We start from the raw sequence: 17,245 nt of genomic DNA on the forward strand, positions 1-17,245 counted from the left end.
TTTATCAGTTCTACACACCAGATTGCTTTGTTTTGATTTAACTTTCAAAATTACTTTGCTCCTTTGGTGTGAGAATAAGTCGGCTTGGGAAGGTACTTTGGTGAGGACAAATAGTAATAGGGCTGAAAGAGACTTATTCAAAATAGAACCGCAACTCACTAAAACAAAGAAAGCAGGCTCCACAACTGACTAAGCCATCAGTCCAAGGTGGGAAGACCCAAACCGGCCTGCTGTCACTGAGGCCCTCAGCGGAACCAGACACAGGATGACTGGGTAGCTACAGTCAACACGCCAAGAATGGCTTGCCCGAGGGATGGGCCTCAACTGCTTACACTTGGCAAGCTTCAAATTCTTGTGCTGGTAGCATCCGGGGAGACACTGACTGGCTCACCATGTGAGGATGACAGGTGGTCCACGGTGGCTGTGGTCTAGGCTAGCGAGAAGACACAGAATATCAAGCCAGGTGGCACTGTCGTGGGAATGCAGGAAATTTTGGCAAAGGAAGACCCAGTCCCCAGGGGTGCCCTGGGGTGTGCCACCCTCTCGGGCTCGTGGTGTGACAGCGCGGCACGCGCCTTCAGCAAGTGAACAATTGCTTTTGGACAACATTCAACGGAGGAAGCCATTAGTACTGAGTCAGAGCACCATGCCAGTCCAGAAATCCCCCGACAGCTGGCACGGTGGCTGGAGCTGCTCCCCTAGCCCAGCGCATGTGGCCCACACAACAGAAAACAGCTGGAGGGTGGGTGGCGCTAACTGACATCAGCTTCAGCAGGTGTGCCTCCGCCTGAGCTGGGCGGAGCTAACGTGTGGCAGGAGATTTGAGAGCAGAAGCAGAATGAAGGCAAAAAGCCAGGACTTAATGCTTAGGAAAAGGGCTCTGGAGAAGGGCTCTTGTGACACACACATGGGGACCCAAGGCAGAGCCCCGGGCTTCAGTTTTCATCTGGTTTAAGGGTCAGGAGAGTTGAAAGGATCATGGAAACCGACTCGTCTCCATGCCCCTTCCCGCCACCCACACCCACAGGAGAGCGCCTGGCCAGGACATGTTCAGGTCAGGCCTGAAAGTGACCATCATTCGCAGTGCGGGGGGGATGGGGGGCCATCAGCTAAATGTCAGTGTACAGGGGAGAAGTCACCCACTGCAAGGCCCCTCACAACTTACGCAGAACTAGAAAGACAAGAGAACAAGCAAAGAACTAAGGGCATCAGATCTTTCTTCCTCAGCTGCAGCTCTTGGCCTGGGTCCAGAAGGTCTGCATCAGTGACTCACACTCGGGCACTCCCAGGGGCATCTGTGTACCGAGGGTATACAGTCCAGGACCACGCCTATGCCACCCGGTAGAAAACAGAATGCTTTTCCTGATTACAACCACTTGAAACAGAAAAATAAAGTACAATAAGGAAGGAAGCCTCCTCCTGGCAACCCCTCTATATGGGCCACAGTGTCCCCCCAACTTCTTAGCCTAGAGTCCTGGCCCCAGTACCTCAGAAAGTGTCTGCCTATGGAGACAGGGCCTTCAGCAAGGTGATGAAGATGAGCTCACCGGTGGGGGGCGGGCGAGGTGTGGCTACAGAGACTGAGACAGACGGTACGTGATGACATGGAGGACGGAACGTGAACAGGTCAGAGACAGGTGTGTGGAGACACGGGCGCTGCTGAGACCGCTGCTGGACTTGTGGTCCCCAGAACTGAGGCCGAATTAACTTCTCTTGTTTACAGCACCCTTTCTGTGGCAAACCTTTCAGCCTATTGAACGATCATTCTCAGCCCTTCGCCCTGAAAGTGGAAACACTTCTCAAGATGGAAGCTTAGCAACTGTTTCAGACTAAGTCACAGAGATGCTTGGGAGATCTGTCCCACGGATGCAGGTGGGTGAAGGGGTTACTTAAAAGGCTTCAGAGACAAGCAGGCTCTAAGGTGCTAAGACGGGCTTGGGGACAGAAGAATCACCCACTGCCACTGCTCAATGAAATGACAGGCCTTTAAGCCTTTGAAACAACCCCATGGGGCCAGGGTGGCTCTCCTCAAGCCAAAACTGGCTGGAAGTAGCAGGGCAAGAGGTCGCAGGGCCAGGGCAGATACCCTGGATCCCATACCTTCCTAAAAGGCACATGTCACCTAGGGCCACATATTCAAGCTCCCAGAATGGAGAGTAGTGATTACTGGCATGCCGGGACAGAAGTTCAGAGGTCACTCTATAGAGTCAACACAGACAGCATTGCCTCCAAGTGGGACCCTCTCATTGCTCAAGATCACCTCCCTTTCAGTTCAAAGAAGGTTTCAGAGTGGGCTTGTGAAGTGGGAATAGAGGTCCTCTGAGTGATTGCAGCAACTCAGCTCAGACTTCAGGGGTTCAAATGCCAATCTCTACTTTGGAGCCCACACTCAGCGTAACACCACGCAGGCAGCAGACTGGAGGGGGCTTATAGTGACAACCACATCACAATAAAATTAAAGGTTGATGGAGATGGAAAGTCACAGCAAGGAGGAGACACTGGGAGACTGAGGGGTGACATCTGTGACAACATACCCACACTTCAAAGTCATGTTTCCTGGCAGTCAAGGTTACGGGGGTAAAAACGATGGTATTGGGGCTGAAAAGATGGCTCGGTGGTTAAGAGCCCTTAGTGGTCTTCTTGTGGACCTGGGTTCTCTGCACCCTCATAGATGGCTCAGAATTGCTCTGAAGTCCAGTCACAGGGGCTCCAATGCCCTCTGTCCACTGAGGGTACCTGCACATACATGATGCACATAAACTCATGCATACATACACATAAGTAAAAGATGAATAAACCCTCTTAAGAACTGACAGTACCCTATCCCAAGTGCATCCCAAGATAGGCGCCCCTCAGACCTCTGAGACACAAAGGAATCTGACTAGTTAGAAGTGTGTCTCTCATGGAATGTCCACACTGAAGGCTCCAGATTTTCTAATCGTCTAACAGGTTTACTTATACGTATGCAGCAATTCATAGGAAACTCAATTTTGCACCAGGAAGGACTCTGGTAGTCTCCGCTGCCAGTTCTGGCTCCAAAGAATGCGATGCCATGTCCACCCGGATGGTGCAATGCCCCCCCCCCCCCCGCCACTCAGAGTGAGCCATCCAGGAGGCGAAGGGGACCCAGAACACAGCTGTACCACGGCTATGGGATTTTAATCCAGCCATCTAAACGACGCTTACTAAAGCAGCCAGGAGGTCTTAGCCCCTCTCCAATTTCAGACAGAGACTCTGCTGAGATCCATGCCCACTGCTGCCCTCAGGCCAGAGGACTGATCCGAGAGGCCACATTCACTCTCCATTTGTTACCAAGGGAACAAGTGCATTTAAACAGCCGAGTCTGATAGTTTAGTGACCGCAAGGGCTGGAGAAAAGGCACAAGAGGGACTAGGACAATGTGAGGTGACCTCTGAACATTAGGGGAACAAACGTGCCCCCATCCCCAGATCCCCACCCTGCTAGCAAGTGGAGCTCTCACGATCTATCGTGACCACACGGGCTTGAAAGGCTGCTTTCGCAAACCGAACTTGTCTTCTATCTATCTCCTCCTATGCACCATATGACAGAAACTGTTAAAAGTGAAGGTCTTTTATGGGGACACAGAAACCACTCCACAGGCTTCATCGCAGTGGGGGCTACCTGTCTAGCCATCCTGGCAATATGACACACACATCGACTTGATGGCGATATCCTGTTCTATCGCCAGTCAAACACGGTTCACGATCGCTATTATGTCTCCTGGGAGAGAGACAGGGGCAAAATACTCAGTTCAGAGCAGGAACACGCTGTTCTGAAATGCTAAGTAGGATGAAACACACTTTAACCACAACCCAGACCTCCTGCTTTGGTTCAGCGAGGTGAAGTCTAGCAAGGGGTGATGCAACAACCTTATTATTTTTATGTGTCTGCAGAAGGGCCAAACCTTCCTTTCTTTGCATCTTCATTTCCTCCTCCAGAGATTAAAAAAAAAAAAAAAATACCCTGCCAACCTGGCTGAAGTTCCCCTCCAGGCACCTGCAGCTCCTCTTAGTTCCACGTTCATGGCTCGCCGTCCCACAACTGCTGGGTGGCCCTGCAGGTGTAGCACCTGCCAGGCCGACGGAGAGCCTGGCACGTGGTGGAGAGCAACACAAGGATGTTTAGCCCAACACCCAGCCAGCCGTCTGAGCACACCTCAGTGCCTCAATCTCCTCTCACATTTGCGTACAACCAGACAGATGCTGCCGGCGCCTGTAGGGTCGAGCGCATCTGCCACAAAACCACGTCCAAAGCCTCTGCGGGCAGCCGGGTGGACAGAGTTCCTGGCAACACTCAACGTGACACAGAAGGGAGCAGCAATGGCACCCAGGTTCTCTAGCACCCAACACCCAACATCTGACACCAGAGTGGACCCATTGCTCCTTGGCGGGGTGCATTTGCTTATGAGCCAAACTGTACGCAGTGGTTTCACAGAGGCGTTTCTTATTCAGAAAACCAGCACAACACTCTGGAATGAACCTAACCCAAACTCCTTCCACTTGCCTCAAAGGAGAAACCGAAGCGTCCACCTCCTCTAGTCACAGAACAGAAACGGTGTGGCCCAGGTTGTGTGTGTGAGCACAGCCTAAAACCAAAATGCCAAACCGCTTCTTCCAACTACAAGGGAAACACATGTATGCAATTGTGTCTCAAACCTCCAAGGGACTGCTTTTGCTACAAAGGACCTGCTTATCTGTAAATTCCCGTGACTAATGTGTGAAGCAAGCAACCCATCCCCATGCTTCTGTGAGTCAGGCTGAGTGGATTTTACACTTGCTATTCATGTCTTTAATGGAGCTTTGCACAACAGACTAAGAAAGCAGCTTATCTTGTTAAACTTCAGTTTTCAATTAATGAAGGCCTCTGGAGAACGTGGCCCGAGGCCATCCATCTCCGGTTGGTCTCATCCAAGCAAGCTATCATTTAGGCCTCTCCCTTGTCGGTGGTTTATAGGACCACCTCCATTTCTAAACGCATGAATGCAGGTAACACAGTGGGCTCCTTTCCTTGGGAACGAGACACACACTGGCTTCAAGTTTAAAAAACACAAACGTTTGTGTGTGTAACACCTGAGAGAAATTTGTTTCTATGGGCCACCTTTTCGGCTCCACTGTTAACTGATGCAGGGCTCTGCTGGTGTCTACACTTCAGTCAATTCATGCCTGCACATGCCAGACTGAGGAGGAAGCAGGCAGTGTAAGGCAAGGATACACCGCGCCTGTGACCAGACAATGAAAGGGTTTCTTTCCATTCACACATCGCCCCGACTGCAGGGTCTCTCCGCTTTACGCTGGCCACGGCCGGGACAGCGCCAAGTCACCATATGTCAAGAGCATTCTCTAGGAATACTGACTCGGGGATCTAATCTCAAGAAGCCACAGGGTGTCAAGGATCCCAGCTTCAGGGCTGGGCTGGGCTGGGCTGGGCTGTAAAATGAGTTTAGTTTTTCCTAGAACAACTATCTGAAGGGCTGACATCTTTCAGAGCAACTGCAGTCCATGGAAAGATACATACAAGTAGATATCTTATTTCCAGAAGCAGCGCTCACAGGCACTAAGGACCATATGCACTTGATGTCATTTTCAAAAGATGAGCTGGCCCAGGTCTGGGTACAGGAGCAGCAGCTAAGACAGGCAGACAGCACCGACGATGACCACTGGAGATGAGTGAGAACTGGGTGGTCTCACAGCCCCTCATGAGGAAGGAGAGGCTTCAAACACAAGGCTGTAAAGACCCAATGGCCCTCCACCACTCAAGTTAAATGCAAACCACTTGCTTTCCCCGTGACCTCCAATCAGGTTCTCTGAGCTTCTCTCTGGACCTGCTGGCCTCCCTGGGCTGTCCTGCTCCCCTCAAAAGCCTCTGCCATCCTCCTGAGTCTTCCGAACAGTACCACACTGCAGAGTGGACATAGAACGTGAGAAGGGGTGGTATACCACGTGGGTATAACTTGGTCAGGGAGGATCTTTCGGGAGGCCTAGCCTCTCCCCAGTGCAGCTTTGTCTCCTCCCACCTAAGCTCTCGGAAAAGTACTAACACCACACACCACCTTGGCTCTGCATTATCAGCACCAGAGGTCCACCATACACCGACCAGTAAAAGGGACCAAAGATGAGAAGTTGAAGTCTATAGTCCCACGACAGCGTGGGGTCACTACCCATCTGATGATCACGACTGTCGCATGTGGCGGAGAAGATATTCATAATTACTCTCGGGAAGCACACACTGCAGCATTAATAAAGGGCGGAGTCTTGTGAGAGTTCCCCATCCACACTGGCGTGCCAAGCAGGGTTGTCCTTGCTCGGGTCTTGTTTAGGTGACCACATTGAGATTTTACAGGGCAGCCAGCTTTCCTGTCCTATATAGATGACACAATCTCACAGCAAATGTCCTATTCCTCTGGTTTGTACTCTGCTACTCCCTCCCCCACCATGAAATTGGGTGAGTAGGGAGATGGGGAGGATGCAGGAGAAGAAAAGAATAAGATCAAAACATTGTGTGAAAGTTTCAAAGAATTAATTAATAAACATTTTTAAAGAATAAGCTAAGGGAATCATGGCGAAAACAACACACACACACACACACACACACACACACACACACACACACACACACATGAGAAGACAAGCTGGCATATTAACAAAGTTCTCTGTATGGTTCTAGAAATTATTCAAAAAGGAAAGCTGCCACCAATTCCCACGATACAGAGCATGCATGTTCGAGTGACAGCTGCCTGCAGAGCCGCCCTGGGAGTCCAGAAGTCAGAGGTGTACAGGACTGGGCATTCACTCGTGACCTCCTCTTCTCTCCTTATCCGGCTTCAGTCTCCACAGCTCCGCCTCACACTGCCCCACTGTTCTCAAATGCACCCAACGTACAGCAACCGCAAAACGGCACCTCCATTCCCCTAACTAGTGACTTGGCGAGACACCCTGCCAGGCTTTGGAAGGTTGGAGGCGACAAAAGCTAACACTTGAGAGAAGACAACCGCCCCGGTGCACGCACTAAATTTCAGAGGCTTCGGTGCATCCTGTCAAGAAGGCGAGCGATGGGTACCAGCTCAGCAATGGGTCATCTGAAGTCATTATTCTCCCACTTCCTGCCTGGCTTCCTGTCCCGTGTTCAACAATGGACCATTCGTGTGACGACAGACAATGGACTGCTCTTCCAACCAGCAAGACCGGTGGCTGCAGCTTTTGAGGTCACTGTGTCACTGTCTTGAGTTTGAGGGTGACAGTTTGAACTGGCTGCCGACACCTACTCTTTGGAGAGTTATCTGCCTCATTTTAGAGGAATTAGGGTCTAATTAGCATCTATTCCTTCCCGCAGCCAACTAAGGAAGCTTTAAAGTCCTTTATTAGTGACTGCACTTCAGCATTGGGTTAAGACATGCTAAGGGTTGGCGAGAGGGCTCAATTGGTAAGAGCCCTAGTCACAGGAGTTCCCTTGTCTGGGTTAGACCCTGCAAGCCACATAAAAACGCTGGACGTGATGGAGTATGCATCTGTCATCCCAGCACCGGTGAGGCGGACATACAGGAATGAGAATCGCCCAGACGCTTGTAGGCCTGCTAGTTCAAAGCAGAGAACCAATTGTCAAAAGTTATTCTCTGACCTCTACACATGCACAGCGGCCTCAAAGGTGTATACGATCACACTCACACAAATGAAAAAGATACACAAAATAAAATATAAAATCTTGCAAAATAGTACAGCGATGTTTATCTACATTTACTGTGTGAAAAGGATGGGAAATAACAAAGTTATATCAGATGCAACCATCACAAGATGTATACTTAAACATGCAACCATGAAATAACGTTATCAGGAAAGCAGGAGGCCGGGCACACACAGCCATGGTCTCATCCTCTACAAGGCCAGCTGGGTGAGGGAAGAATCTGAGATGGTACATAGCACATCAGTATGGAACCTGCACCATCCATCACCTGGATGCCCTCCCTGAGGGGCCAGCCAGAGGATGTGACAGCACTCTCACTACCTACCCCTGACTTGGACCACTCTCAGTCACTCACAGTCCCCAGGGAGCTGCTTCAACATGCCCATCTGGGAGGGCCTCCTAGCCCTCTGCCCATACCTTATGATTTAAAATGAAACTTGCACAAAAATATCCATCAAACGCCTGGTTCTGCAGACAAAGGCTTCGATACGACCCGAGAGTGGGGTGCTGTGTGAGCTCCTCTCAGTGTACAAACCCCGGCAGTACGAAGACCTGCTCCCAGCCACATCCCTCCTGAAACACCCACACCCACTGGCATCACAGCCGGTTCCTAGCAAGACTTAGAGGTCTCTGTGTTTGGCAGAAATGGCGTGTGTGGTGGTTTGAAAGGAAATGGCCCCCAAAGGGAATGGTACTTTTAGGAGGAAGTGTGTCACTGTGGGATCAGGCTTTGAGGTCTCTTTTCCTCAAGCTTCCCTCGGTGTGACAGTCAGCCGACTTCCTGTTGCCTGAGTCAAGATGCAGGACTCTAACTCCAGTACCACAGCTGCCTGCAAGTCGCCATGCTCTCCGCCATGATGAAAACGGACTGAACCTCAAACTGTAAGCCAGCACCCTTAATTAAATGTTTTCATTTATAACAATTGCCACGCTCATGGTGTCTCTTCAGAGCAATAAAAGCCTAACTAAGACAGCCTGTCCTCCTGAACTCTGAACCCAACTCCAGTCCAAGACTAAAATGCAGTCCCTCACTTTCTTGAAGAGCCTCCTGTCCTTTACCCCTGTCCTCAGCAGAAGGACCAGGCTCCTGAACGCTCCATGGCCTCATATAGTCAACAAGTTCAGTCCCACAGAAACTGAAATCTCTAAAGAATCCAAGGCCGAGGGATTAGTGGATGCAACTTTGGTGGTAAATTATGAAATCAACCAATCTTCCCGAAAGATTGCCATTTTCGATCCAGGCTAAGAAGGAATTTATATTCTGCGAAGGGATCCGTGTCAGGGGGTGGATGCCAGGCTTGTGCCAGCTAAACACAATATCGTGAAAAATTCCTTAGCTCATTCATCAACGTGACAGCTCCCATTTAATGACAGAAGCATAACGGTAGCGCGTGCGCACACACGCACATCCCCCAACACACCCCATGGAAAAGCAGGAAGGGGAACTGAAATTATTCTCAAAGTCCAGGACTCCCTGACAGATTTGCCACTCAGAAGAAAGAAGACTCCTCAGTGGGGGTGGGAAGGGGTAGGGTGGTGGCAGTGGTGGAGTCCCTATGTGTCTGAGGAAGGTCTGAGTAACCCTGCAGGCAGAAAAGACCCCAAGCAATTCACAGGGAACACTCACTTACTTTGGACGCACTGGCTAATTAGAAAATGTCTACATAAAGACAGAAACACCTCAAGGTCCTATGCCTGACATCTCTCCAGAGAGGAGAGAGGTTTCATTTGAATGAAGGAGATGGAGCCAAGTTACTTTAGGACACTTTGTTAAGAAACTGGTCACCCCACCCACAGCCATCCTGAACCTCAGAATCAAAGCCCATACCCTCAAAAGTGGATTCCCTGGGAAAGGGGGTACCAAACAGACAAATGTGTTCATTCTATCAGGTGAGCACCAAAGCTGTTTTTAAACATACTGCTACTAAAAAAAATGATGAACTAAGTTAATTATTATGATAACTAAAGTCAAGAACATACCTGAGAAATCTATGGAGCAGCCAGCCATCCTTATTTAACCTTCACGAGGTTCACATCGTCAGCTACTGATTACTGCTCTCCTAACACATTTCAGTAACCAAATGTGCAATGTCCTTGGCAGCCTTGCTTGTAGTCCTGGCTGAATGACAGTCTAGAATTTAATAGCTCTACCTACATGGAGAAGCACCTTACACGAACTGAAAACTAAGTGCTCCATATTTATGTGGGACTATTTCAAGATGTATATAAAGAACCTTTTAAAGGAATTTTAAACCCTAATATGCTGAGGTCTCTTGCACATAAAACACCTCTTGTGGCTTTACACTGTGCCTTAGCTAAAGGCAAACACCCAGATACAACAGGAGCAGACGTAAGGAGAGGAATGAAGTAGGCTGCAGCTTGTCAGTCTCCCTTCTCATGGGGGTGGGGATGGGGGTCCTTACCCTCCTTGTGTAAGATTCGTTGAACTCGTCTCCAATCCGCCGAAGCTCCTGTGCAATCCAGATCTCCGGGCGAATATCTGCAGGTTCCTCCTGAGACTGCCTTATGGAAGCTGTGTGGGCACAAAGAAACCAGAAATCATGCCAGGGTCCACAGCACTGAGAACATCACACCTGAGTTTCTAGGAGCAAACCCATCTCACACATTCATCCTTCTGGAAGCCAGGGGGCTTCAGGGACTCTCACTCTGGTGCTGAGAACCATGAAGGAAGCATCATCTTAGTCAATGGCCTCAGCAGGTTTCTGCTGCTGAGAAACCGATTTATTTGACTCTCACAGTTGATCACAGTCCATCAACCGTGAGATGTCAAGGAGCAGAGGCAAAAGAAGCAGCAATGTTGCTTACTGGCTTGCTCGCCATGGCTTGCTAAACCTGCCTTCTTATACAACCCAGGGCCACCTGCCCAGGCTGGCACTGCCTGCAGCGGGCTGGGCCCACACAACCATTTATCAAGAAACTACCCCAGAGATTTCCCTACATGCAACCCGAGGAAGGGAACTCCTCAGTAAGGATTCCCTCTTCCCAGGAGACTCTAGCTTGTGTCAAGTTGACCAACACAACAAAGCAGAACCAGCGGTCAATGTAGAAGTGACAAAGAATTAACTTCACAGAATTGGAGACTCAGTCTTACAAGAACTAAATCATCCTGGCCCAGCCACACATACAGCTATTCCAAAAAGAGTCCTTAGCCGCACAGTGGAGATCACCAAAGAAACACAACAGCAACTGGTGATAGACCTTGGGACCCCAAACCTGACAAGCTTGAGTTGGGTCCCCAGAATCTTCAAGACGAAGGCAGAGCATTGACTCCACAGCTGACTTCTGCCTTACCCATGAACACAAAGTAAATGTAACGATGATGATAAAGAAATAAGTAGCCAGGCGGTGGTGGCGCACGCCTTTAATCCCAGCACTTGAGAGGCAGAGGCAGGCAGGTCTCTGTGAGCTCGAAGCTAGTCTGGTCTACAGAGGGAGTTCCAGGACAGCCAGGGCTATAAAAAGAAAAAGAGAAAGGAAGGAAGGAAGGAAGGAAGGAAGGAAGGAAGGAAGGAAGGAAGGAAGGAAGGAAGGAAGGAAGGAAACCAGTGATAAAGAATTAGCCTAGCATTCATGGGGTCCCAAGGTCCATCCCTAGAACCACACTAGGGGAAAAAAACACAAAAACACAAAGATAAAACACCAGAGCACATAAAATTTTAGGTCCTCAGTAAAATACCCACAATACCCACTTAGGTCTTAGAACAAGGCACAAATTCGTACCCGATGAAATGTGGCTTTCTACAGAAGCAGGGCCAGTGACACCAAGAGCTCATCCAAATGGGAGCGACATCACCCATGTCTAGTTGTCGTTCCACTGTTTCCCCCATAGACTCTGAAGAGATGCCTAGCTTCATCTCTGGGGTTGGGGGGGGGTGGGGGCGAGGAATAGATATATGCTTTATTTATGAGGCTGGTGGGATGATCAAACTTGCTGGTCAACTTACCCAATGATTGCTATGGGGCAAGATTTACTGATTTACTCAAGGAAATGACCATGAGCCATGTCGTTCTAGGAGGCCAAGCTGAGGTCTCATGGACCTGAAGCTCTTGTGGACTAACACACAGAATTTCTTCTCTCTCCTCTCTCTTCTCCCCTCCCTCCCTCCTTTTTTCCCTCCCCCCACCAAGACGAGGTCTTATGAACCGAGACTGACACTGGATTCCTGATCTCTTGCCTCCACTTCCGAAGTGCTGGGAATACAGGTATGTGTCACCAATTGTCTGGACTCAAGACGCAACATGGTTCACACTTTGGTCTTGGTCTGTTTAAAACTTTCAGAAAATTGCTTGAGTTCTCAGCAAGGTGTTCCGAACTCAAGGAAGCTGGCCTGCTTGGAGCCACCCAATCTTTCCTGCCGGCAAGCGACATTTGGGGATGGCTGGACTTCCTTTCTCTTGACTGGACCCTCTCATGAAGCAGCACGGTCTTCCCTACGCATCTCATGTCTGCTTTCTTTACGCGCAGAGAGAATTATGCTTTAATGAGCACTGCCAGCTTCTCCCACTGTAACACAAAACAGTGACTAACACTGGTGAAAGCCTCCACACTGTAGAAGAAGCTGCCTGGCATTCTAGTTAATTCTTCTCTCACATGTATGCTTCAGAAGGTGCTTGGTTTCACACTTGGCTGGGAACTTAAAAAGCCACTGAAGGAGCCAGCCTGGGTCACAAGCTGACTTATCAAAATTCGCACTTAGCAAGCACACCAACCCTGCTAGCAGCTATGGCTCTCTGGTGGCCAAACTCAACTTGTTTAGAGATAAATGCCTTGTTGTTTGAGGAGATAAGCAGACAGCCTGTTTCTCCCATAAAGAACAGTTCAATGGCTGTTAGTACAAGTAGGTATGGAGATATAAACAGATTCCTACAGCCCGGCAGGGAGGCTCAGGGTGGGAGAGAAGGGAAGCCCTAAGGTCCACAGACCAGATTCTGAAGAGAGAGAGAGAGAGAGAGAGAGAGAGAGAGAGAGAGAGAGAACACTGAACAAAGGACCAGAAACAGTGGCAAGCCCGGGGCCCTGATCTGTGATTTCTAAGAGCACTTAAGAGTCAAGAGGGTGTATTAACCCAAGATAATGGTTAGACTAAGCTTAGTCTACACTGTAATCGGCAGGCAATAGCTGTGGGTTAGTAGACAGGCTACCAGCTGTACTTAGGTGTAATTTTCAAACGCTGTTACAAAACAGCGTTGGACGGCATAAACACCACTCACAGAGGAGGCTGGTGAAGCTCGGACTCCCTAAAACACCACCCACCCTTTATATGTGTGTGTGTGTGTGTGTGTGTGTGTGTGTGTCTCACTATGTAGTCCTGGCTGAGCTGGGACTGGCTATATAGACCACGCTGGCTTCAAACCATCTGCCCCTGCCTTCCGAGTGCTAGGATTAAAGGCATGCACCATTCAGGTCTGGCTGGTGTTTTGTGTTTTTAAAGATCAGGAAGCTGATTTCTTTTTGTCTGTGATGCTAAAGCTCCCAAGGCCTCCAATGTGATGGACAAGGGTTCTACCAATGGAGGATAGTTGTGTTTTTAGATTTTTATTTATTTTTATTTTACGCATGTAGCTGTCCTTGTCTGCATGTATTTATGTGCACTCTGCATGACTGGTGTCTGCGGAGGCCAGATGAGAGTGTCAGTCCCCTTCGAACTAGGGTTACAGACAGCTGTCAATTGCCATGAGGGTGCTGGGATTTAAACCCCGGGCCCGTTACAAGAGTGGCCAGTTCTCTTTTCTGTGGACCTATCTCCCTAGCCCCCTTGGTCTTTTTTTTTTTGAGAAGCAAATACTACTCCTCTGATCTAAACTGAAAATTAACGGCTAGTATCTGCCCCACGAGGCACAGGTAATATGCACTAAGCTAGGCACTACGGTTAGCTGTGCACTTGAAAAGCCCTCTGGGGATGAGTCTGTGCAAGAGCACATGGGTTCATGCCCGTGTGTGTGGTCCAGAAGAGGGAGGCAGGTGTCACTTCTCCATCCTTCTCTGCCTACTGCTTTTGGAGGCAGGGTCTCTCCCTGAACCCAGCTCACCCTTACCCCCCTGAGGTCGAGACCCAGAAGACTACAGCCGTCCTGTCTCTGCCTGCACTGGGAGCTGGGGTCATAGGCATGTGTGCAGACGCCTGGACTGTGACTCAGGTGCTGGGATCTGAACTCTGGTATTTATGACTTTGGCAGCTTAACCAGTGAGCCATTCCCTCAGCCACAATATACTAAGTTTATACCAAAAAAAAAAAATTCTATTTAGAGTATTTTATGAGGTTTCATCTTCCTTTGTATTGAAGGTTTACTAGTTATAATTAATACGGTATGCTGCTAAACAAGATATCTTACACATATATTTCCCTTGGAGTATAGGGATGGGGTGCAGGGAGGCTTCCTATTGAGGTCCCCAAACAGTTTTATGCCAGTGAGTGCCATAATTGGTGCCGCGCCCTGTGAGAATGAAGCGGAGCACAGAATGTTCCAGCTCATCCCTTTTACAATGTGCAGGTGAGCTAGAAGCGAGCTCTTCATTCCCAAGACGGAGTGGCTTAGTTTCCTCCCGCAGTTACCCTGCGCACCGCCGACCACAGCTGTGGTACACACACACCCCAGTTGTTGATCTTCTGAAGGTGCACCTGGAGCCTGTGGGCTGGAGACCCAGGGCTCTGAGAGCATGCCACCCACCTCTTGACTCCCGTCTCTCTGTCCTGCGTGCACCCGCTTACTAGTGATATGCCTGAGAATCATAAATGTTCCCACGTGTTCATGGAAAAGCTGTTTCTCAAAGCCCCTCCAAGCAAGAGGGCCACACTTCTAAACCAATGAGGACTTTTTACACGCAGATAAAAATTCTTCAAAGGGGAAATTCTTAAGTCACAGTTGCAACCTCAGAATAGTTTCAGTATTTAAGAAACGTTTCACTCTGTGAACCTGGCATGAGTATGCACGCGCGCGCACATGCACACGCGCACACACACACACACACACACACTCCAAGCAGATGAAGTGCATGAGACCATACATGTACTATGAAGCCGTGACCTGCAGCCAGACTCCAGCCCTGCAGGCCACTAGCCTGCACCAGAGGGGACTTCCCAGGCTCAGGGTTGTTCCTCTTTACTGTTAATAAATGCAACTATTAAAACTTTCTTATGTGCTGGGTCAGACACATGCAGCTTGGCCAAGTGTCCTCTGCCTGCTGAGTTTTCATATAACTCCAAGGAAAAACCTTTTGAAATCCTAAACATGATTTTCTATGGCACGATACCAATTCATTTTTCTACGCGGGAGCAGGGGAGGGAAAGGACATTCCTGATGCCAAAGGGCCTCAGTGATGCAAGATGTGGGTCACTTGGTCAGCATTTTTCCAACTCACAAAGCAACACAAGCTCCTCAAAGCTCAGTAACTGGAAGGATTGATATCATGGGTAGGTGGTTGGGAGTGAAATCAAGCTATGACTTTGTTGCACTGAACACAATGGGTTCAAAGAAGTGAGGTCACATTGTGGCCCTCATGGCCCTTCTGCCAGTTGTCCTCGCTGGCAGCAGTGCTGTGAAACACACAGCCAGGTGTCCTAGCATGTTGACTTACAATCTCACCTGCAGGCCCAGCTCAGGAGCAGGCTAGCTCAGTCCCTATGGCTAGGGGGCACCTCCTGTCCTGGTGGCCCCTGATTCCCACCAGCATTACAGTGTAACCAAAGCAGAAGCTAACTCGAAACCTGCAGGGAAATTTCAGCCCTATCTCTGGACGGTCAGTAACCCTCAAAGATTAAATTTTTAAAGTAATCAGCATGAATTAAACCAAATCCATATTCAACTCAGAACAGGAAAAGGATTTCCTGATGTCCAAGTAGATAAGGAATGTGTGACTTTGAAGAAACGGTTGCTTATTTCAGTCACACAACAGAACACACTGAAGACAGTCAAGTGCAATCAGTCCATGTAGGAAGGAAGTAGATGGCTACCTCTCTGTAGCCACCCCAGGGCTGTCCATTTCTGTCCCTGCCGAAGCTCTGACCAGACAGACCACCCACACCTGTAAGGGCCCCTCCAAAGATTCACTTCCTTATAGATTCAAACCAGTTACAAAATAATCCCCAAAGAGATGCTCCAAATATGGTGGGGTGTGGGGGGAGGATGTCAGCAGGTAGACACTTTGATTTTCAATGTTCACTGGGGCAAATAAAAAATTCTGTGATGTTGGATCAACACAGTAATCTGCTTACTTAAGTTTATCTTCAGAAACAATCGTTATGTATTTATGTATACCCAGAACTCACAGGAGGAATAGAGCAACCAGCCAGTGTGCTGAGGCAGCTTCCATCGCTACCTTAGCTAAGTGGTCTCTTCCCAGTCAGGCAAAGGTAAAGGGGAGCTGTTGCCACTGTGGCAAGGGTACACTAAAGGCTTCTGGAAGCACCTATTGAAATGTGTACTCAGAAAAGCCACCCAGAAACCAGACAAGTCTCCCTCCTCGTGCTCATCCCTCCCCCAACATTTCCAGATCTTTCTTTCTTTTTTTTTTTTTTACTTCCATCATTTAATTTCCTGATAGACAAATTTTACAAGTCTACTGAGCCAGCTGACAAAAATGAAAGCCATCAGAAATAAAAGTACAGGGGGCTAGAGGAAGAGGACAGTCAGTTAAGCCGTCTGCTGTAAAGGCGCGAGCTTGGGTCCCTAGCACCCAGCACTGGGGAGGCGGAGACAGCGGGCTGGCAAGACTCACTGGCTAACCAGCCTGAAGGACTCTGTGACCCCCACGTTCAGTGAGAGACCACAGTCTTAAGGTCTAAGGATCAGAGTGACCGAGGAAACACCCAACACCGCTGGCCTCAGACATCTGTACATGTAGGTACACGCACATACTATACACACACACAAACATGTACACACACAAATAAAATTAAAAGAAATAAATAAAATTTATTATTTATAAATAAAGCAATGGCATATAGCCTAAGAACTTAAGTTTCTCTCAATCTGCCTTTTTTGTTCCCCACATCTGTGTCAAGCCTGAGTTGTCACACGGATTCAGGACGGCACCTTCAAAACAGCTGCTAGAATAAAATGCTCAGTATCAGTAATGAAGTGCACGCACGACCCAGAGCCAGAGCTCTCCCACTCACTCTTCCGGTGTGTCCTCCCCACTGCCTTCACATAGCCCCGAGCTAATAAGTCCTAATGGGCCGCTTTCATCCGTTTCCAGGCGGATGGTTTGCAAAGCCCAGTTTCCAAAAACCAGGGCTGAAGTTGGACAGAGATGTGAAAACTAGTGTTCACAAGGCCTTTCCCCTTCACCAAGGTCCGTTTCGTGCAGTAAAGTCTACACTGAGTGGCAAGTAAGAGGCAGGGCCTTTTCATTCATCTCTGACTCACATTAGCAGCCCTCACTATCCCTTCCATCTGAGCTGTGCCCCTCCCCCCCACTAACCTATTTACTAGACAAGGCGGCATGCTGGGAGCCCAAGCTGCACTGCCTATGCCCAGAGACATCTTAGCCGCAGGGGGAGCACAGTACCTACTGGAAGACAGGGCA

General features: G+C 49.1%; 1 protein-coding gene across 5 annotated transcripts in view; it reads right to left on the reverse strand.

Moving 5' to 3' along the window:
* Bcl2l11 (BCL2 like 11) overlaps positions 1-17,245 on the reverse strand; it is a 40,638-nt gene that overhangs the window by 5,671 nt on the left and 17,722 nt on the right. For all 5 annotated transcript variants that reach the window (XM_085696380.2, XM_048459692.3, XM_085696381.2 and 2 more), the window contains one exon: positions 10,122-10,231. In XM_085696380.2, the coding sequence (XP_085552506.1) occupies positions 10,122-10,231 (110 nt within the window). The remainder of the gene's footprint in view (positions 1-10,121; positions 10,232-17,245) is intronic.

The sequence above is a fragment of the Myodes glareolus genome, chromosome 10, assembly GCF_982192425.1.
Source record: "Myodes glareolus chromosome 10, mMyoGla1.1, whole genome shotgun sequence".
Taxonomy (NCBI): Eukaryota; Metazoa; Chordata; class Mammalia; order Rodentia; family Cricetidae; genus Myodes; species Myodes glareolus.